Source organism: Siniperca chuatsi, linkage group LG18 (assembly GCF_020085105.1).
Source record: "Siniperca chuatsi isolate FFG_IHB_CAS linkage group LG18, ASM2008510v1, whole genome shotgun sequence".
Lineage (NCBI taxonomy): Eukaryota > Metazoa > Chordata > Actinopteri > Centrarchiformes > Sinipercidae > Siniperca > Siniperca chuatsi.
In genome coordinates, this window is record NC_058059.1 from 13,912,811 (window position 1) to 13,934,050 (window position 21,240).

The window sequence follows — 21,240 nt, forward strand, 5'->3', positions numbered from 1 at the left end:
GGTTGTTCTCAAAATTCAATCTTAAATGTCTGACTTTTATTTATTTTACTTTGTTATTTTTTGTCATGGCCTGATATTAAAATGATTTTTTTTCGAGGTAGTATTCTTCCTCCAACATACTCCTGCATTGAAGTAGAAAATCGCAGTAAATGCCATATGTGTGACACACACACACACACACACACACACACACACACACAGACCTGCACCCATATGCTACAGTCCTGTGATAAGGACGTCATCATGATCTCCCCTCTCTCTCACATCCACGCGCTCTATTATTACACGCAAAGTGTAGGCTCACCCGTTGTATGTAATAATGTAGTAATGTAATCTAGTTGTTATGTATCTCGTCCTAGCTAAACCATTTAGCGTGACTAGCTATTTTTAAAACTATCTCAGGTTGAAGGGGGACACACTGACAGCTTCACCAAACAGCTGCAAGCTAACAGTAGCTTTTTAGCGGAGGATACAGTGCAGTGCAGCTGTCTCACTCACGCAGCTAGCTAACGGTACAGCTGTTGACAGGCAGCAACTCCACAGAAACTGCACCGGCTCTCCGTCCATCCCGCTGGAGTAACGGTAGCGGCCAAGAGGAGCAAATGAACGAGCTGGTGAAGAGTTTGCCCTCCCCGACTCTCCCGGGGCTACACCTGCCGTGTCTGGATACCTACAAAGGCTGGCTCTTTAAATGGACCAACTACCTGAAGGGCTACCAGCGGCGGTGGTTCGTCCTTAGTAACGGCCTGCTGTCCTACTATAGGTAACGGTAATTAACGGTTACAGCGACCGTTGGTGGACACCGTTTATAGCTATTTATTCGGTTAACATGAAAAGTTTATAATGATTAGCTAACGTTAAATTTGTTAGCCGCACGTTGGCAGAGGTGGTGTATCGCAAAGGGATTTTTAAAATCGGGAAATAAAACTTTTTACCCATCTGACTGAAGAGGGAGTGCACCTAACGATGCCGGTTTAGCAGCAACAAAAATCACCTGAGTCATAGCCATGAGATGAAAAATGGCGATTTATGACTTGTGAATAATACATTTATTAATTTAACAGCCAACCTAGGTCACATACAGTGTCCTTAACTAGTTTATCCGCATTTCATGCGGAGTTCATAAATTATACTGACGTTAAGCTAATATGTAGGTTAACTTGCTAAGTAGCTAGTTTAAGCTAGGTGAATTTGAGTTTTATTCGTTTGTACAAGTTGAAATAAAAAACAAAGAAATCACATAGTATTAACTGTAACCTATATATAACAATGATAAAAAATGGAGGGAGAGGCAGGAAGAGGAAAAAAGAGCCTTCGTTACCGATACCTAAGTAAACATTAACGTTATTCACAATGATAAAGATATTTATAAAATGCAAAACAGAATTGTAAAACAGGTAAAAGTTCAAGTCTTTGAAATAAAGTAGCATAAGAAGAGTGTCGCATTTGTTCTGTATACATTTTGAATGTGGCAGTTATCCCATGTATAAATTGTGTAATCTTACATAGCTTAATTGGTATGCAGTGTGATAAAATGTGCCCTCTTTATGTTTTGTATGTTACATGTGATATACAAACCATAAGGAAACTAACCTACCTTGTAAAAAAACATTAGGTACAATAATATATGAAATCTGTATGAAAGGGGCCATAATCATGTAAGACAAAAGGTCAGAGTGTTAAGCTACAGTACATATTATCCAAAACCTCTAAAGAAATGTAGGCTACAAATTGTCCAAAGCTTGTCTGTAGATAAAAGGCTTCATCATTGAGGCTTGATTGTTTGACAGACTTATTGGGGTGCTATTTTAACTAAACTATTAACAACTATTAACAACTCATCTTTTCTCCAACTGTTTTGTTTGTGTTCCTCAGGACTCAGGCAGAGATGGCGCACACCTGCCGGGGCACCATACCCTTGGCAAAAGCGCACATCGAGGTGGGTGACACCTGCCACTTGGTGTTGACCAGTGGAGGCCGAAGCTACCACCTGAAAGCCACCTCTGAGGGAGAGTGTCAGCGATGGGTGTCAGCCCTGCAGCAAGCTAAGGCCAATGCCACTCTCCTGATGCATCACTCAGGTGAGATGGTCATTTTCATATGTTGTGTGACCATTTCATATGCTGTGGTTCAGACAGTACAGTGTTGATGTAATTTTTTACTGGTTTCTAGGTCTACTAATGGTAGACTTGTCTTGTGCCTTGTGGTGAATGTTCACACACAGTACTCTCCAGAATGTCCCAGAAATAATTTGTATTTCAAAGGAACAACATGGTTCACTCGAGAAAGTCTGAGGTAGACAAATTAATTTTAGCTGTAACCTGAGTGTAGGCTTATGCAGCCAAGACCCATTTACCTAAATCCATATTTTATTTATGTGTAGCCTTTAGTGTTACGTAGACAACAAGTCACAAGAGGGCAGTGTTGTTCAATATGTTCTGATGGAACTGTTCAGTTGGAGTAAGTGTGTGATGTGTGTAATCATGTCATTTTAAATGACTTATTCCTTCAGCTATCATGATTAAAATATTCACTTTTTACCTCTGGACCATGTCTTGTATTCTATGAGTCTGAGAGACATTTTCTGTGTGCTGCTGTCTAGCCTTATTTGTTCCTTGTGGACATTTAAAAGAAAAAAACTGGAGCAAAGACGCACAGTGGGGTTTTTCCTCCCCCCTGCACAAATGTGTACAAACACACATGCAGCTCCCACCTCCCTCGCACTCCGTCTCCTTTCTCCCTCCCTGTCTCCTTCAGTATGACGCCAGTGAGAGCTGAATGAAATGACCTTCCTTTAGACTCCTCCTCCTGTTCTGGTAGCAGGAGGGGTAAAGAAGAGAGATGGTGTGAGGATTTTCATTGAAAATATTTTTCACCATACACTCTGTGGATAATAGGGAGACACAAGAGCAGCCTTTTCAGTGAGTGTCACCTTGTAAGTAACCTGTTAATTATTTTACTAAGAGCAGAATAATAATAAGATAGAAGGTGTGTGCTTGCATGTGTTTGTAATTGTTGCAGAGGGTGGCTGTTTATGGAGTTCAGTAAGTTTGGCTGTAAATATGCCGATTGGATTTCTCACAGGACAGAATATGCTTTGAAGTTAACAAAATGGCACCGTATTTTTCAAAGTCACCGTAGAACAGCAGAACACTATTTAACTGTCAGCCTCAGTCGAATGTGCCATATTTGTCTCGTTTGTTTCAGACTGATTTGAATCCTACTTTTTTCTGAGGATTATTACTGTAAATACAGCTGCTGGAGGTATCATTCCTAAGGGGTGTGTGCCTTTAAGCACCCTTTAATGCTGAGTAAAAGGTTTGCCATTGCAAGATGCAAATCAGTGTTTTCTGTTACTCTAACCATATTAGCATGTGGAGACCATGACTGATGTGTGAGGTGTTTATGCTATATCTACCGTGATATAACAATGCACTTTGCCTTACTGGTAGCAATCACGATAGTAAGCAGGATTGAGGGAGCTGAGCCCATTTAGAAGATTTTACTTTTTTTCTTTCTAATGTTTTATTCTTGAACAAACATTGGTAATACTGTCTGCTTCACACATTTTTAGACATTTTGCACAGACACAAACCCTTTTGTGTGTGTGATGTGATTACAGATTATTATTGCGTGAGCCTTTGGTTATGGGCTTAGTGGCAATAATAGCAGGGCAAATTAATTGGCTAAAAATGCATTAGAACCACAGTTATGAAGTGGATGCTGCAGAAGTTATCAGGCACCTATCTTGTAATAGCTATCACATAACCACTACATGCATACCTTATATTTAGAATACGTATAAATAGGTATGTTGTGAAACAAAATTCAAACCTCTCCAACAACCATTAAATCCAGGGAGAAAGTTTAACATATGTGAGTGTGAGAGTGAAACAAAATAACTGTTTACAAGGAGGAAACAGTGTAGCTCAGGTTGTGCTACAGCCAGATTTTAGCATATTACAGACTTTGATTGCTTCATCTGTATTGCAGAAGCTTACAGTGCATCCCCTGATTTTTAACTCTGACTCTCTCTTCCCCCACTGTGTCCATATTGGTGCTCGCTCTATCACCTGTGGATGTGTTTTCATGATTCAACGATGAGTCACCAATTTGTTTCAGACTCTCCAATGTCCTGCGTGATAAATAACCCGTTAGTATACAGACCAGACCAGTAAGCCTCCCCCCTACATGTATGTTAGTATTCCATGGATGTGTGTTATGGTTGTAAGAAGAATTGTATCTCCATATAAACAGGTTGGATAGCAGCTGGATCAAATTCAGAATATAGTGTTTTAACACTGTAAGCACTATAAGTCAAGTGAGATCATTTTATCTCTACTGTATATGGGTCATGAAACCATTTTTTCACCCTCTTATTTTTAATCTTCTCCTCCTGAGACTTTGTTAATCCAGATTGTTTTTATTTCTTTTCTCCTCTAATAGAGTGTAGTAGTTTGTCTGCCTGCTTTGGTACTCACAGGCAATGCAGACACTGGCCTAGATTCAGTCAACATGCTTGTGAGTTTTCAGATTACACACACACAATCTGTTTCTTTTAGCAGAGAAGAAATGTTTTGACCTAGAAAAGTTCCATTACATATGATGGAGGCAGTCGTTTGCATTTTAATGCTGGATTATTTGTGTTGACATTTATAACTGTCTAGAGAATGAAACAAGCTGTTATCTAAATTTGTACTAATGACAGTAGAGCTTTTTTAGGTGTCTTCAATCCAGGGTCTTTTTTTAAACTGATGTCTTTTTTTCACTGAGAGGCTTTTAATAGCAACTTACAATCTGCAGCCCACAGACTCTTTCACAGGTCCATTATTACAAACATATTGTGTGGACAAACACTATCCAAAGCCTCAGAATTTATTTAAAAGTCTAGTCAAAATCCCATGGTTTACTACCAAATATGTTAGGCTGAATTAGAGGACAATGTGTATAAATATATGCACAAAACATCTACAGTTTCCATTCGATGTTATGGTGCAGCCATACAAAAAAGGCATTTTTTATTTGAAGATTTCACTTATAATAGTGCCTTAGCTTTAGTAAACAAGTAGGCCAAGAAGATACAGAAAAAGGTTTTGTCTAACTTTGAAGTTTTTTTCCCTGAATTTTAAAAGAGGGCCAATATAAGGGGAATACTGACAACTGTAGGGTTCAAATAGTTAAGGAATTTTAAATTTAATGTCATAATTTTTCTTTTATGATGGCTAGTAATCAGTCCAGTCTCCCTGCTCTCCTTCTAAAATCCCTGAGACTGCCAGCTTAGCTCATGCCAACAAAGGGTGGAGAGAGAGAAAGAGAGGAGGAAAAGGGTAGTGCGTCATCTTTTTTTCTCCCGTTTCTTCTAAAAATAGCCTAGCCTCCTGATTGCACAGGCCTACGTTTCCAGGGCAACAGTGTTCATTCACAGCTTTCCGATCTTGAGAGGAAGGGGTGTGGGGGATCAGTGTGTGAAGTGTTATTATCTTCCTCCATCCGTTCCCCACAAACCCTCTCTCAGTCTCGATCTAAATTTAGAGTATTTAAAATGTTTTCATTTCACCACCATAAACACCCAAGTTGTTCAGACATAATAACCTTTAATGATACCCTAGAATCTTTGGTGAATTATGTAATTTGTGCACAGCCTTCCTTTTTTGTCTTTGTGTGAAGATGACTCAGGAGATGAAGGCCCTGTACCTCATGAGGGCCGAGCCCTAACCCAAGGGGTGCTCAAGACTCTGGCCAGCAAGCTAGATGACCTGAGCACCTGTAATGAGCTGATAGGAAAGCACGGCGCCGCCCTCCAGCGCTCCCTCAGCGAATTTGAGGAACTCTGTGGATCCGCTGACAGCACAGACAAAGTGAAAGCTGTTAATGAGCGTGCCACCCTTTTCCGCATCACCTCCAATGCTATGATCAATGTGAGTTCACACAATGCAAGCCTCAGCCGGTATAACTATTGTAAATGGGAGGCTAATCAGTTGCGAATGTCTCTTTTAATGAAGGAATGCAGCTTCATAGCTCTGCCTGCATGTCTTGATGTGTGTTGTGTTCACACCTCAGGCTTGTCGTGACTTTCTGGACGTAGCAGAATCTCACAGCCGGAGGTGGCAAAAGGCCCTGCAGTATGAGAGAGAACAGCGTCACCATCTGGAGGAGACCATCGAACAGTTAGCCAAACAGCACAACAGCTTAGAGAGGGCCTGGAGGGAGAATCCCACCTCATATACAGGTGAGACATATCACTCTCTCTCTCTCCTAAGTATAGTCTCACAGAATAAGAAAATGGCCCTCTTCTGGCCAGTAGTAGTGATACATGTCTATCACAGAAATGTGGTTCAGTAAGACTTATCATATTTCACTTTTTAGTGCATTTGGAATGCACATGGGAATACAAAGTAAAAGAAAACAACGAGACAAAATAGCCCTCCTAAACTACCAGTTTAGTATAATTTTTGTTTGATTATCATATGTGCTAGTTTAACACAAATGTTGATACTATAGTTTGTAGTGTGTGAAGCAAATATATAATTAAATGTCTGCCAATTGTCTGTTGGTGAGTTGTTTTTTAGACTTTTTTGAGCCACATTACATAATTTTACAATGGTTTCAACTTATACACCTGTAATTAAGGCAGCAACAACTGTAAATCACAGTTACAAAGGCTAATACACAAGCGATTTGTATATTGTATTGTATATATATGATGTGTATAACCCATCCCCTTGTCCTGTGTTTGTTGCCGTAGGTGCGGAGCGGTCTCAGGAGGGGGATGCGAGTGACGAGAATGACGAGTTCTTTGATGCCATGGAGGACTCTGCATTCATAACTGTGACTGCTAGTAGCGACATACAGCACAAGTGAGACATCATCTCTATACAGAGTAATCTCAGAACTGTGGTCTAGATCAGCCACAAGCACAGTAACTTTGAACTGTGTTTAAATTATGTTGCTTTCTCTCAGGCGCTCAGGGAGTAATCAGAGTATGATGAGCGGAGGAATGTCCAATGACTGGACTCACAATGAGAACGTAGGTCCCAAGCATGCTGATATCAATAAAATGAATGTAACTTTGTTGCTATACACACCCAAATGCACTTACACGCATAAAAAAATAATCTTTTTTTCAGGACACCTCAGGCACAAACCACATGCAGCTACGAAGAACAAGACGCAATCGTATTCCTGACAAACCAAATTACTCCCTTAACCTGTGGAGCATCATGAAGAACTGTATTGGCAAAGACCTGTCCAAGATACCCATGCCTGTAAATATAAAAAACATACAGTATAAAACTGGCTGTAATGTAGTTTTTGAATTTGAATACATAAGTATTCAAAATCTGGAATTATCTGCACCACTTACAAGCACTTACAATTATACCTCTGTTTGTGTGTGATTTCAGGTAAACTTCAATGAGCCGTTGTCAATGCTGCAGCGTCTGACAGAGGATCTGGAGTACAGCGAGCTTCTGGACCGGGCAGCTCGCTGTGACTCCTCTCTGGAGCAGATGTGTCTGGTGGCTGCCTTTTCTGTCTCCTCCTACTCTACCACAGTCCATCGTACAGCCAAGCCCTTCAACCCTCTGCTAGGGGAGACTTACGAGCTGGACCGACTGGAGGAGTATGGTTATCGCTCCATCTCTGAGCAGGTAAATATAAGATTACCCCAAAGTGAAGAACCTAAATATAAATATAAATATAAATAAATACAGTATGACGTCTATATTGTCTCTGCTGACACCAGCTAATACCATTCACTCTCAGGTCAGTCATCACCCACCAGCTGCTGCCCACCATGTGACATCACAGCGAGGATGGACCTTGTGGCAGCATATCACTATTGATAGCAAGTTTCGTGGGAAATATATTTCTGTCATGCCATTAGGTAAGAAACAAGTAAAAGTCAGGAATTTATTAGGTGAATAATTTACCATCTTCAGGTGATTATAAAATTGTAATGTTATGCACCTTTTTGATGTTTGTGTCTTCCTTCTCTTCACTATAGGAAACATTCACCTGCAGTTCCACTCAAGCGGAAACCACTATGTGTGGAGCAAAGTGACTTCAACGGTGCACAACATTATTGTGGGGAAACTTTGGATTGATCAGGTTTGTCCATCTCAAGTGTCTTCCTACTTTTACTGTCAAAAACACAACCTGTCTCTACTATTCAGAAAGACAAAATTTACTTTGCTTTGCATCACTGAGGGAAGTAATTTAAGTCATCATAGACTTTTAAGTCACATCTGTTTTCCTGTCTGTTGCCGTTGGCAGTCTGGGGAAATTGATATTGTAAACAACACTACCAAGGATACCTGCCGTCTCAAATTCTCCCCCTACAGCTACTTCTCCAGAGAAGTCCCACGTAAAGTAAGTCTGTTGTACCTTTTCATTCTGTAATCATCTTTGTTGGTGGTCTTCATTCAGATTTTGCAGCATTTCCATTGTTTTACACTTGCCATAAGGCAAAAGTCTCCAGCTACACAAGCCTGTGTCAAGAATCTGCAACACTGTTTTAGCAGATCTAGCGTCGCTCTTGCCTAATATTAGTTCTTAATATATTCACTAAAGCTTGTATCCTCTATACTTAGTGTAGATAACCTTCAAGAGATGCTGTATTCCTGAAAAATATGTTTGTATCATAATATCAGCATCTACCTAGAAAGAACTTGAAGTCACAGACTCATCAGCTAGTGAGGAGCAGGAGCTATATTATCCCTTAAACCTTTGTTCTGTATAGTCTAATGTGCAAAATTGCTAAATGATTAAAACACATTCAAACTCTCATGGAGCTGTCCAAATTAAAATAAAAAAAAATTAAGGAAAGTAGTACCTAGCTGTGAATATGCCTAGCAGTCAAATCATGCATGTCACTGATCTTTCTGTGTGTCATCTTCTCTGGTGTCTCTAGGTGACAGGAGTCATAGAGGACAGAGAGGGCACAGCCCGGTACATCCTATCAGGAACCTGGGACGACAAGATGGAGAGTGCCAAAATAGTGGACAGCAGCCAGGGATGCGGAGGCTCTGAAGGCAAACAAAAGACAGTTTATCAGACTCTTCAGCCTAAACTGTTGTGGAAGAAATATCCTCTGCCGTATGTTTCTTATCGAACACATTTCTACCTCACCTTGTGATCTGTCCTCTCCTGTTTCTCTTCTCGCTCTTGTCTTAATGTGTTGTCTCTTCTATCTTTCACTCTCCAGAGATAATGCAGAGAACATGCATTTTTTCTCCTCCTTGGCTTTGACTCTCAATGAGCCAGAAGAGGGTGTTGCGCCTACTGACAGTCGTCTGCGGCCAGACCAGCGGCTGATGGAGGCAGGTCTGTGGGATGAAGCAAATGGCCAGAAGCAGCGTCTGGAGGAGTGTCAGAGGCTGGAGAGGAAAAGAAGGGAGGCGCAAGCCAATCAGGCCCTGGAAGAAGGTGAGAACAAGGAAAACAACAATAACAACAATAACAACAAGGATTAAAAATGTGTTTTGCTTATTGTAACTTTACTTGGATGTTTGTGTTTCACTGTGCAGAATGATGCATGTGCAGAGTTTGATATAGAAGGCTGTTCAAATTCATCTGTTGAAGGGGAAAGTTTCTCTGTGCTCAGCTTTAATCTGAGTTTAGCACGCGAATGTCAGAGCAGGATTTCGTGACATTACTAGTTTGGAAGCCAATTGTGGTTCAATATACAACTTACACAAGTGTGATGTGGAAATTTTAAACATCCAGTGCACATACACGTTAATGTACTTTTCAGTGAAGAAGTAGACATCTTGTGTCCAGTAGCTAAACTTTTGAAATGAACAATATTTGCATATTCGAAGATTCTGGATTTTTCAATGAGAGGAAAGAGTAGATTTTAAGATTTTTTAAAAACTTTTTTTGTGTTAGTCACAAATTATTATTCAAAGTACAGTAACTTTATGTCCTAAAACATGTCTGGAGGGGATCTTTAAGATAGAGATTCTGCCTTTTACCTCTTACATGGCATTACCATCAACACAACTGTTGGTTTGACCACTTTAGATATATTGTCGGTGGTTTTAGAGTGCCTGTCTTTGGTCGTTTTTAGCCTTGAAGTGAAAATCACTCACTCAACTCCAACTTTTTAGTCTATTTCTCAAAGTGGAACACACAGTCAAACGTTAAAATGCACCTAAACTGCAGATCTGGCAGTAATAAGTGATAAGTAAGATTACAGCTACAATGGGTGTATATATGGAATTATTTGAAGAAGCCTTTTGGACAAATAATGAAACATCTATGAGCAAAACTTAAGTCCAGTAATTTAGATTGAGCTTTCTTCTGAAAGTGATGAGTTCTGGTTAATTTCCATGAAGAGTACAGTAGTTAGCGTGTAAGCAGAAACTAAGACAAAATAGCGCATATTCAAGTCATGCCTTAAGAAAACATGATTCTATGTCATTAGGGCAAGACATCGAGGGTTACCAGCCGCTGTGGTTTGAGAAGAGGACAGATGATACAACAAGAGAAAGCACCTATGTGTACAGGGGCGGCTACTGGGAGGCCAAAGAAAGACAGGACTGGAGCCAATGCCCGGAGATCTTCTAGGGCAAAAGTTCCCCTTACACCGTGGCATCAGACAGGCTGAGTGGTTCCTCCTGGTGAAAGGATACTGTGAGTTATGGACAGTTGTTTGTGTGGGAATGTGTGTGTGTGAGTGAACCTGCTACTGAAAGTAGCCGTCACTCCCAGAATTTCAAGCACAAAACAAGCTCCTGTTTCCACTTACTGCTCTACTCTCTTCTGCTCTATTAGAACTAGTGTTTTCAGAACGCATGGCCTCAGTTTGTGTGTCTGCTTAATGCAGAGAACTAGTTTATGAGAGTACATAGAGTTCTTGTGTGTGTCTATGTGTGTGGGGCTGAAATATTGACATATGCTTAACAGAGAAATTATTTCTGCGTCAAAACACACCAATGGGTGTGTTAAGGGATAACTTGGGGGCAAGGAGTGCCGCGGATGTTTTAATACAAGCACTGAATGTCTTGTTCTCCTCAAAGCTGGACCAACATGTTCCTCATGCTGGGCTCTGACCGAGACGCTTTAAAAAGGACCGTAGTAGGACAAAGCATTCTTCTGCTAAAAGGCTTTTTTCACAGCAGAACTTTATTCATTGATCCTCCTGATTCTTGGGGATTTTTACTCTTCTACTTCTTGAAATTAAACTACATCTTCAAGGATTGTTATTGTCCAGTCTTGGACTTGTACACATTTGTAAAAGACAGCCTGTGTTACAAACTGGGGGCGTGGAGTTTGAAATGTTTACCAAGCTGGGAGGGTTTAACTAAAGACACTATTGAGTTGCATTATGGGAAATGTAGGATCCAGCATTTTTTAAGCTTGACCCATACTAAGGACTAAAAGTCAGGATATCTCGACCTCTCGATCTCTTTTGACTGCACTTCCATAAAGTCCCCAAACTTTATGGAAATGCAATAGTAAATCGCTGGAGTACCACTTCAAATATCTTAAGAATGAAGTCCCACTGAAGTATAAATCTGCTAAACTTGGGTGATTTTCTTCAGCAAGGAATTATATTGGTGCTTGATGGTAATTTTAGCCTTACTTATGTAATGAAGTAGTAGGTCCCTAGTGACCTGGCAGGCTATGTTTTTCTTTTGAGGGGACTTACATGTATACTTCAGGGTGAATTGTATTTTATTTTGTTTAAAATTTACTCAAAATATCAGGGTTTATCATCTTGGTAAGTAGCAACAGACTTGTTTCCCCTAGTTAAAACAGTAGAAATGGCTAGCTCTATGAGTGTGTTCTATCTTTAAAATTGTGTTGCATTATTTGGACATGCCAGCAATAACACAACTGCACAGTCACTTGAGAAGAAAATACTCCCAGGCCAGAAAGGCGTTTTATGCAGCACAAAAAGTGTTCTAGTAATAGTATTCCATTTGCCGAATGATAGTTATGTAAAGAAATCTGATTTATACACATCAGTCAAGGACCAGAATACATTTAAAGAAAGGCTTAGCAATACATATGCTGAGGTTTTGTGTGCAAGCAAGCGCTGGTGTACATTAGTAGTATACATTCTATAACCAATAATAACCTATTTATTTATAGTTTTAAGCTTACTGTGTATTATAACACGTATGACTGCCTGATTGGTTTTGGCCTGTATAAAGCAAGAATATAATAGAAATAGAATCACCTCATTTAAATCACTGTAAGAAAATATTGGTTCACATTACTTGAACATTCACATTTTGGTCACTACTTAAACTCTATTTGTGTATACATAATCTTAAATGGAGTCAAGATTGTATACCTGTTAATGAGATGTTGGGGGAAAATGAATTATGAATATAAATTTATAAGATACAGTATATAATATTGATGATGCAAATAAGGTGATGTTCAAATAAAGCACGTTTTGTTTTCCTGCAGGCAATGATACATGCGACATAAACTCAGAGGTTTCCGTGGCAACATATAGCTATGCATGGTTTTAGAGTGCTTAAGCACTTCTGTAATGAAAAGCCTCTTCACCTAGCTAATTGTTTGTGGACTTTCTGAAACATGATGTGAACTCACCTTTTGTGCCCAATGACCTCAAAAAATTGACATTTTTGAGCTCAAATAAAATCATAAAGCTGTCGCCGTGCTGTCTTTAAATGTCAAACCAATGTTGTTTAAATCTTTTAACTCACAAGCGACAGATGATAAAGAAGACATCCCGAGAAACCGTGTCTATCATGAGGCCAACAACAAACAGTGTCTCTTGGGACACTGTCTCTGGCCTCAGGTTGAAAATCTGCTGCTGTCATAAGTGCAAAATAACAAACCAGACACCAGAAACGTCTCATCTGACAATAAATAAAATACTTGCTAAAGGAAATTTGGATATCCAGACTTTCCATAAACCTTAACTCATGATTGTACTCCATTATGTGTCTTAGCCTCTTTGCCAGAACATAATAACATTATATTTGTGGTTCCTTTAAAAACCAATTCCACAAAGTTCATAACAAAATCAAAAGAAACAACTGAGACTGATTTAGTTTGTCTGAACTCCATGGGGAAGACTTTGTAAGCCTGCTGCTGTATGGCTGCACAGGGTTTTTACAGGAATTGAAAGGTCAGAGATGTAGCCAGTTAACTAAATTGTTAAATCAGTTCTACAAGCATATAAGCATGTGGATCACTAGGACACTAATTGAAATAGTCAACCTGTGAGGATGCCAAAACATATGTGAATTGTGAACAATGTGTTTCTGTCAGATTTTGGTTTATTTGTTAAAAATGCATTAATTTAAACAGGGCTTTAGATTATGTTAACTTCTCCAGTATATATTGTAGTTAGACCCTAGAGAATATATGTTTTTACATTACCCTGAGTGCACAGTACAGTTGTTTGATTGATTTATTTTCCTCTATGGTGAATTTAAGCAAAGAAAAGGTAAACCCTCTGCATTTCCGCATGACAACTCAACTGTCATCCATACATATACCACATCACAATTTTCATGGTGGATATTTCAATAAAGTTTACTCCATATCCTGAAACAGCATGATCAACAAACCCCATGTCCTCATTTAGAAAAAAGGATGTCTTGAAAATATTGACACTGTAAAGCCAGTGCATGGAAGGAACACTGAGTTGTGTGGGTTGGTGACATTGCACTGATGTCTCCGATTTGCTTGGCGTAGTCTCTATTTATTGTGCTGCTACTTTAAGTCAAATAAAAAACAAATGCATATTTTATAGGTAATTATTTGCATTTTGCAAGTTAAACCCCGCGGTTGCTACCTGCTGTATTTACTCATCCTGTCATCGTAGGACACGAACGCAATTCATCATTTTCATTGGATGGTTCATGATCGTCTGAGGCTCCAGGCTCCAACACTTCAAAACCTGCACAGGAGAGAGGTTGCATTCAGCTCGCACCATGCGCTGAATAAGCCGCCGGTTAATGCGTGGCATCTGCCCTTTAAAATAAACCATCCAATAACACAAGTGCGTCCGCCTCGGCTCGGCTGGTCGAGCGGTGGACCGACTGGCGGAGATTTGGGGGATGCTGCCAGTGTGTTAACAAGGTAAAAACGACGAAGCTCGTATTCTGAGACAGCGTCACTGACCGCAGTCTTGTTGAAGCTAATGTTCACTATGAATAGACGCTCACACCGCGTCAAGCCAGGACTAACGGTTGTTGTTTTGTAGCTAGCCAACAACCAGACGTTAGCTAACAAGCGCTACCTCTTCACAGCAGAGGGGGGAGCTAACGTTAGCATGACAGCATGAGCCCAGAGCAGAAAGACATTCAGCTGTCTGGTGTCAAGTGACAGCTCAGTCCATAGGTAGAGGTCAGCTAACTTAACCCACCTTACCCTTTTGTTTTGTCAGACAAACGGACTGTTGCGCGTTTGTTTTAACGGTTACCGAGCCGCCCAGCTGTTTGACATAAAGTGACGTTAATTCAAAGCCGCTCAACATCACGAATGAAACTGTAACCGCTGTCTAATAACGCTACATGGTGTGCGGTGTTAACAAGCGAGTTCGTGTTTGGGAACAACACAGTGTGAGTTGTCAGGGTTTCCCTCTGCTCCAGTGCCCAAGGTAATTACAAGATCTCCTCAGGCAATGAAGTCAGCTGCTATTTAAAGCCAGCCAAAAACATAACTCATGTGAACTGCTGCTGCCGCGCTGTCTGATATTTATAAGATTTAGTTACAGGCACACAGTACCTAAGTTGCTCCGTGATGTTTACTACACTGCTGAGGTTTTTGGTGCATCACACCTAGTCCATTGCTGCATGTCAGGATAATAACCAATCCCCTCAGTCTCCGCCGTGGAGAAGGCTCGTACTGTTTTCCAGCTCTCCCCTCTCCTCATTCCTCCCTTCGTGCCTGTCTTCCTGGTCCAGCGTCTGTCATTTTGCCTGCGCAGGGTAAGTTACACAACCAGCCCGCCATGCAAAATAGAAACACGTGTCTGTAGGCGGTGCTGAAAAATACAGATTTACTGAACAACAAAGGCTAGGTTACACCGCAGAGGAGAGAAAAACAGCTGTGACGCAGGTTATTTTCGCGATTTATAGCTCACAACTTGTCGGTTTGGTCGTGCATTGCATTTGGAAATGAGAGGTACGGACTCAACATGTGTTTTCCTTTTAGAGAGGACAATGATAAGAACATGATCAGCGCCGATGGCTTCTCAAAATGCGAGGCGACTCTGCAAGACAGAAGCAGGAGGAGGCCACCCGCAGAGATGCTCCATCTGCTGTCAGCTGTCATTGTTTGGCTGGTGACGGGAACCACCATCTCCAGCCTCAACAAATGGATATTTGCCGTTTACAACTTCAGGTACCCTCTGCTGCTGTCAGCGCTGCACATGCTGACAGCCATAGTGGTGGACTATGGGCTGATCAAACTGCGGGTGATCCGCCACAGAGGGGTCGGAGAGCAGGACCTAACCCCCAGCGCAAAATGTAAGGTGTTCCTGTTGAGTCTGACATTTTGTGCCAGTATTGCCTTTGGGAACATGGGTCTGAACTATGTTCAGCTGTCATTTGCACAAATGATCTATACCACCACCCCGCTCTTTACTCTGGCCATCTCCACGCTGATCCTGGGTAAGCAGCATCACTTCCTCAAATACACAGCCATGATGCCCATCTGCCTGGGAGCCTCCTTCAGCATCATGGGAGAAGTCCAGTTCGATCAGACCGGCTGCTTCTTTGTGTTTGCAGCGACCATGTTGAGGGGAGTCAAGTCCATTCAGCAGAGTAAGTACCGTTTTTAATGTGTCACCTCAGACTGTTGATAGTAACATTTTATTTTGATGTGTTTTTGTTGTCGCTATAGAAATAACCTTTGTGACTTTTTTTTATAAACTGGAAATTTCATGCCACAGACATCAGAGGTTATTTTACTGTTTCCCCCCAGACAACACAGCAGTCTGCGGTCCTGGAACTTCTTAGTGATTCAGTGATTCACTCCTCAGTCCAGTAACACACCCACACATTAAGACGGAATGTCACAGTGGCAAATCTTCGGGTTTCTTAGGGAACACGATACAAACATCGATACGTGTCTATGAGTTAGAATGGGCAGGGTTTCTACACATCCTGAGGACATGCTGATCTGTTGTGTCTGACTGTTTATGCTCGGCTTTGATAGTCTGAAAAGCTGAACTTCTTGGAAGTGACATAAGTTTCATCATCTGGTCAGCTGATAGATTCATGGAGGCTTTTTAAAAGTTTCTCTTATTTGCCACCCATGTTTTCTGAATAGACTATTTATACAAACTGCATTCAAGAAATTCCAAAACAAATAGAGAGGCCCAGAAACACTGTTTAGTAACAGTAACAGATCAGAGTGACTACACTCAAAGGATGTTTCCTTTATTGCAGCATGTTTCAGATTAGAAAGGAAAACATGCTCTTCTTAGAAAATGTAATAGTTTATCCTGTGAAATAAGGAGACTTTCAGTTCAAAACACCCATTTTGATATTGAATGTATGGCTATAGTTTAAGTGAACATGTCCTGGGAAAGAGGCAGATTCCTTTCTTGAATTGATGTCATGTGAGTAGTGCCTTCACTACGTTCATCCAGTGTACTCATTTGTCTAATGTTCTGTGCTCCCAGGGAAGGAATCTGTGGAAGGAATTGCTTTAAAGTTGGTTTCTGTGTGCAGTGGATTAGCCTCTCTAACGTCATTAGTCTCCACAACGTTGTAGTTGTCAGAGAAGAAAAATGAAAGTAATACGTTTCTTAAAATGATATAGAGACCCTGTATTTAATTATGTAACACTAAAGCAGATATTCAGTTTTGCTCAGAAGGATGATACTTTGTACCTGGAGGAGCAGAGGGGCAGTTTCAGAGGCAGGCTTGTGACAAGAGGGTCATCAGTTTAAATCCCCAAGTACTCCAGTGTAGCTGGCAAACAGTACTGCAGGTACTGCAAGACTGCAGATGTGTTTAAAAGTTGCCAGTTTTCTCTGTTAACTAAGGGGATATACAGCAAGGGAAAATTTAAGTCCTGCTTTTGCTTTTAGAGCAGAATTTGTAAACAAGGTCAAGCAGATCGAAGCTGCTGCACGTTACTTTTATTTTTGATCATGACCAAAACTTTGAGTCCATCCCGAGGTGCCAAACTAGCTGGACGATGTTGTCTCGAGTTTCAACAAGCTATTTTTATCCTCTCTCACTTGTTGTTGTAACAGTTTCCCTTATACGTTTACTTTTCTCTGACACTGTGTGTTTTTGTTTGAAGGCCCAGAGGTAAAGCATTTTCACAGGTTTGGCACTGTATGTCAATATGTCAATATGCAGTGTTTACAGAGTGTGAATACTGTTCGAGCTGCTTTAGCTCTTACTAAATCATCAAGAAATTTCATAGAGTGTTTTGCTTCCTACATGTCCAGACATCAAGACATATTACACGCAAGTTTCCAAATAGGAGTTTTGCATAATTTTCCTGCTATCAGACAGCACCAAAGCTCATTGTCCACTTTTGAATGAGCTGATCAGTGAACAGAATAGAGTCTGTCCTTGTTATTTTGACCAGAAAAACACAGGAACCTTCTGTTATGTCACCTCAACAGTCCACTAAAATAATTTGAGGTAAGAAACAAGCCTTGTAGTTGCTAAATCAGAGTGATATTTCTTCACTCAAGTAGGAAATGTGGTAGGAGAAAAAATATTTTGTTTCCCTCATCTCTTTTGCACTGCATACATTTGTGCTCAGGAATGTTCCTCAGTTAGAGAAAATCAAGTTTCAGCAAGCTATTTTAATCTTCTCTCTCACTTGTAGTTACATTGTTATTTTTCTCTGACACACTTTGGTAGCGCACGTCTTTTTGTTTCAAGGTCTCCAGTCAAAGCCTTGATTTACACATGACAATGAACATGTCAATAAACACTGTCATGTTTGTAATCACCGCACATGTTTCTCTGTTTCAGGCATCTTACTTCAGGAGGAGAAAATCAACTCTGTGTTCCTGCTCTACCTGATGTCCATTCCTAGCTTCTGCATCTTGACAGTGGCAGCTCTGGCCTTAGAAAACTGGGCTGTGCTCGAGTCGCCGCTGCATTACGACCGCCACCTGTGGGTCTTTATCTTGCTCAGCTGCCTGGGCTCAGTGATGTACAACCTGGCCAGCTGCTGCGTCATCACACTCACCTCTGCCGTCACTCTGCATATCCTCGGCAACCTGAGCGTGGTGGGAAACCTGCTGTTGTCTCAGCTGCTTTTCGGCAGCGAGTTGTCCGCCCTCAGTTGCGCCGGCGCGGCGCTGACATTGTCTGGCATGCTCATCTATCAGAACTCAGAGTTTATCGTCAGCTACATGGACGCACGCAAGGCCAAAGCTAAAAAGTCCAGACAGGTGGATTTTCACACTGCAAGTGGAGAGGACTTGGACAAGGGTAGTGCATCTGAACCAACATATCATCAGCAGAGAACAGATGGGAAACAGGAAGACAAGTTGGACTGAATTGAACGGATGAAGGAGAGAATAAAATGTTGAAGGATAAAATGATAGTATGAGTGTCTTTAAGTGGTCAAGATCAGCAGAGGGAGTGTTACCTTATAAGGCCATCGTCACTGATGATGTGACTGATCTTTATTTTTTTTAATTTAATAACTTCCTCACTGTGCCAATTTATTTCTCCTCTGGTCACACAGAAGTGGAGTCTGCAGAGAGGAAAAGGTTGCCTTTTTTTATCGCGGTGATGGTAAAATTCTCTCCTTCATCTATAAAACCACTCATACACAGGCTATAGCGGTATATGCATGCATGAGCACACTAAACTGTTTGATACCTCATGAGGTATTCACACTGTCACTCATACTACTCCACTGTGAAAATGTTCTCATTTACAGAGAGCTCTAGTCGATGTTTTGGGTGGCTGTCATAGATATTGCAGGCTGCAGAGAGCCTCGTGTGACATTGAGGGGGCGGGGCTTAAAGAGCACTCCGTCTCAAATCTTAACGGGCACAATTTGTATTAAAAATATATATTAATAGTACTGTTACCTGACATTCACCTGGCCCTGTCATGGTAAGGGACTGGGTTTTGGCAGCTTTTTTTTTTTTGTTGTTGTTGGTATGTGAAGCGGGAAGCTAGTTAAATAACACTAAAGAGGCAAGAGTTATAATGATGGACAAAGCCGTCGTTTCTGTGCAATGAGATGCCTCTTTTCCTCTACTGAAGCACATTTTTAATAAGAGGCCTGAGCGCTGTGTTTTGTCCTCCCCTATGAACCTCAGTGTGGCTTCCCATTTAAGGCCTAGATTTTGTTCTCATACCATCTTTAAAAGACTGTCTCTGTAGAATTACTCTAATTATTTCCATCTTTTACAACAGTGCGCTCACTGCAGCGTTCCCCGATAATTAGGTTCACAAGTTCTCTAAGGAGTGTCACTCAACTTTAGTCTTTTCCCTGTGGAAGAGATGAGGAAACCGAAGATTGAGCTGTACTATTTAAGGTTGCTTCTTAAATCCTAACCCATGTCATTTGTTTGGTTTAATTTTTCCTTTTAGTGGGGGACATTTTTAAAAAGGCTGATTTCTGCTGGACAGTGTCATGTTTTCTCTCAGTATTTGAAAAGCATTTTATTAACATGCTTTTATTTCATGATAAAACATATTTATTCCACTTTTTATGTATGTGGAAGAAGATATTTATTTTTGAATGGCCATAGAGATCACTGGCTTTGTAATGCTGTAGATTTTGGTCCTCAAGTGTCTTGCACATGCTCTTTCTCTTTAGAGAAAAGTCAGGTCAAGTCTCCTGAAAGCATCTTAAATGATCTGGGATGTCTGTTACTGTACACTTGCTCCTACAGTAGAGCATGTCAAATGTTTACTTTGAAAGCTTTCTTAGTCACACTGTGTGGTAACACTGGTTCTGTCAGCGACCAGACATGCTAATATCCAGTTTGAGCTCTCACAAGACAACGAACAACATTCATCAAAGATTGTTTTTATGACACCTGCCACATTTTCTGCATATTTTGCCATAAGAATAACTGCAGGCAGGATTGTATGTTGAAAGATTTTACTTGATGTATCACTGAATATTTCAAGGGTGCCATTCATTAAAGTACATTGTCCTGAGCATCATATCATATTGAAACTAAGATGCTTTTCAAAAATCCCGTCAGTTGAAAATAGTGCAAGAAAGATATGAAATGGTTTTATTTTGCAGTTTGATAAATGGCTCTGTTGGTTTAATATTTCAAAATAATAACTGGTGTCAGTCAATACTCAATTACAAGTTTAAAAAGTATGTGCAGCAGATCATTTCATTGGTTTTACATTATGGAATACCTCAGCTGTTAAATAGGACTTGTTATGCCCTTGTGTTCATTAATTACTAACTATTGGACTGAGATCAAGCAGCTTTTCAACAACCACAATAAAACTGCAGCATGTGAATGATGGATTTTACTGTGTTCAGTAGAGAAGAGTAATCTGATCACAGATGTCAACATATATTAAAACATACTCGTGTTGACCTATGATCAGAACAGCCTCAGCCGTCATTTTTTAGTTTTATAACGAAGTTTGGCTGCTTGTTCTCATGGATATCATGTTGAGTAGATTATGAGTGTGGTGCAACAGATGAGGTTCGTACCTCAGTTCATGTGTACATACTGGTTTTGATTGTTTGCAAAGTTAGTTGGGTGTAAATAGTTATTTTATTATATTTATGTATTCATATGTGGCTGATTTAAACTGTACTGGTTTAAGAAAGAAACGTTTGCCTCATGCCTTATTTGGACATAATGTAGATGAGAAAGCAGTGATTTTAATTTGTTATTTTGTCAAATGTTTTGGTTAATACTTGCCAACGGCAGCCACAGTTGCTTCTGTTTAGGGGCAAAGATATGGGCGATTCATATAAACATGATCTGCAATTGCTTGAAAAAAAAAATGGACTGATACAATAAACAATAACGAAACCAACCACCTCATTACTGAGTCAGAGTTGTTGCCTGCATCAAATAACTCTCTTACTGTTACACCTGCATATTTTAGTTACAGGCAACACTTACAAGTGTCCTGTACCAAAGTTTGCTTTGAAACTAATCCAACACTTTTGATAATTCATTATCCAGCTCTGTTAAGTGAAGAGTTTTTTTTCACACTTTTTTCACACGTTTTTTGAGCTTATGATAAAATGTGTGACATCTAAATACATGTTTACGGTACTTTTTGAGGCTATAAAAGCCTATTTCACCTTTGTAAATTG

The 21,240-nt window shown here is 40.3% G+C and overlaps 2 protein-coding genes and 1 long non-coding RNA gene across 5 annotated transcripts; 2 read left to right on the top strand and 1 right to left on the bottom strand.

Moving 5' to 3' along the window:
• Positions 1–240: 240 nt before the first annotated feature.
• On the top strand, positions 241–12,634 carry osbp2a (oxysterol binding protein 2a). The gene is made up of 14 exons (XM_044175153.1): positions 241–763; positions 1,876–2,081; positions 5,668–5,918; positions 6,061–6,229; positions 6,746–6,857; positions 6,961–7,027; positions 7,128–7,265; positions 7,404–7,649; positions 7,765–7,885; positions 8,006–8,109; positions 8,275–8,370; positions 8,912–9,096; positions 9,206–9,426; positions 10,427–12,634. Exons 1-14 carry the CDS (start codon positions 603–605, stop codon positions 10,567–10,569), a joined length of 2,220 nt encoding a protein of 739 aa, XP_044031088.1. The 5' UTR covers positions 241–602; the 3' UTR covers positions 10,570–12,634.
• LOC122866037 lies at positions 8,885–14,860 on the bottom strand. Of its 2 annotated transcripts, XR_006375598.1 has the most exons (4): positions 14,722–14,842; positions 13,787–13,891; positions 9,130–9,377; positions 8,885–9,026 (listed from the first exon to the last, which is right to left on the bottom strand). It is a non-coding gene; the product is annotated as an uncharacterized LOC122866037 (long non-coding RNA). The 2 variants fall into 2 exon arrangements; XR_006375597.1 differs by lacking the exon at positions 13,787–13,891 and having other exon boundaries at positions 14,722–14,860.
• slc35e4 (solute carrier family 35 member E4) lies at positions 13,826–20,962 on the top strand. Of its 2 annotated transcripts, none has more exons than XM_044175154.1 (3): positions 13,826–14,073; positions 15,151–15,761; positions 17,943–20,962. In XM_044175154.1, exons 1-3 carry the CDS (start codon positions 13,847–13,849, stop codon positions 18,473–18,475), a joined length of 1,371 nt encoding a protein of 456 aa, XP_044031089.1. In that variant the 5' UTR covers positions 13,826–13,846; the 3' UTR covers positions 18,476–20,962. The 2 variants fall into 2 exon arrangements, with proteins under 2 accessions (XP_044031089.1, XP_044031090.1); XM_044175155.1 differs by lacking the exon at positions 13,826–14,073 and adding an exon at positions 14,097–14,593.
• The last annotated feature ends 278 nt before the right edge of the window (positions 20,963–21,240 follow it).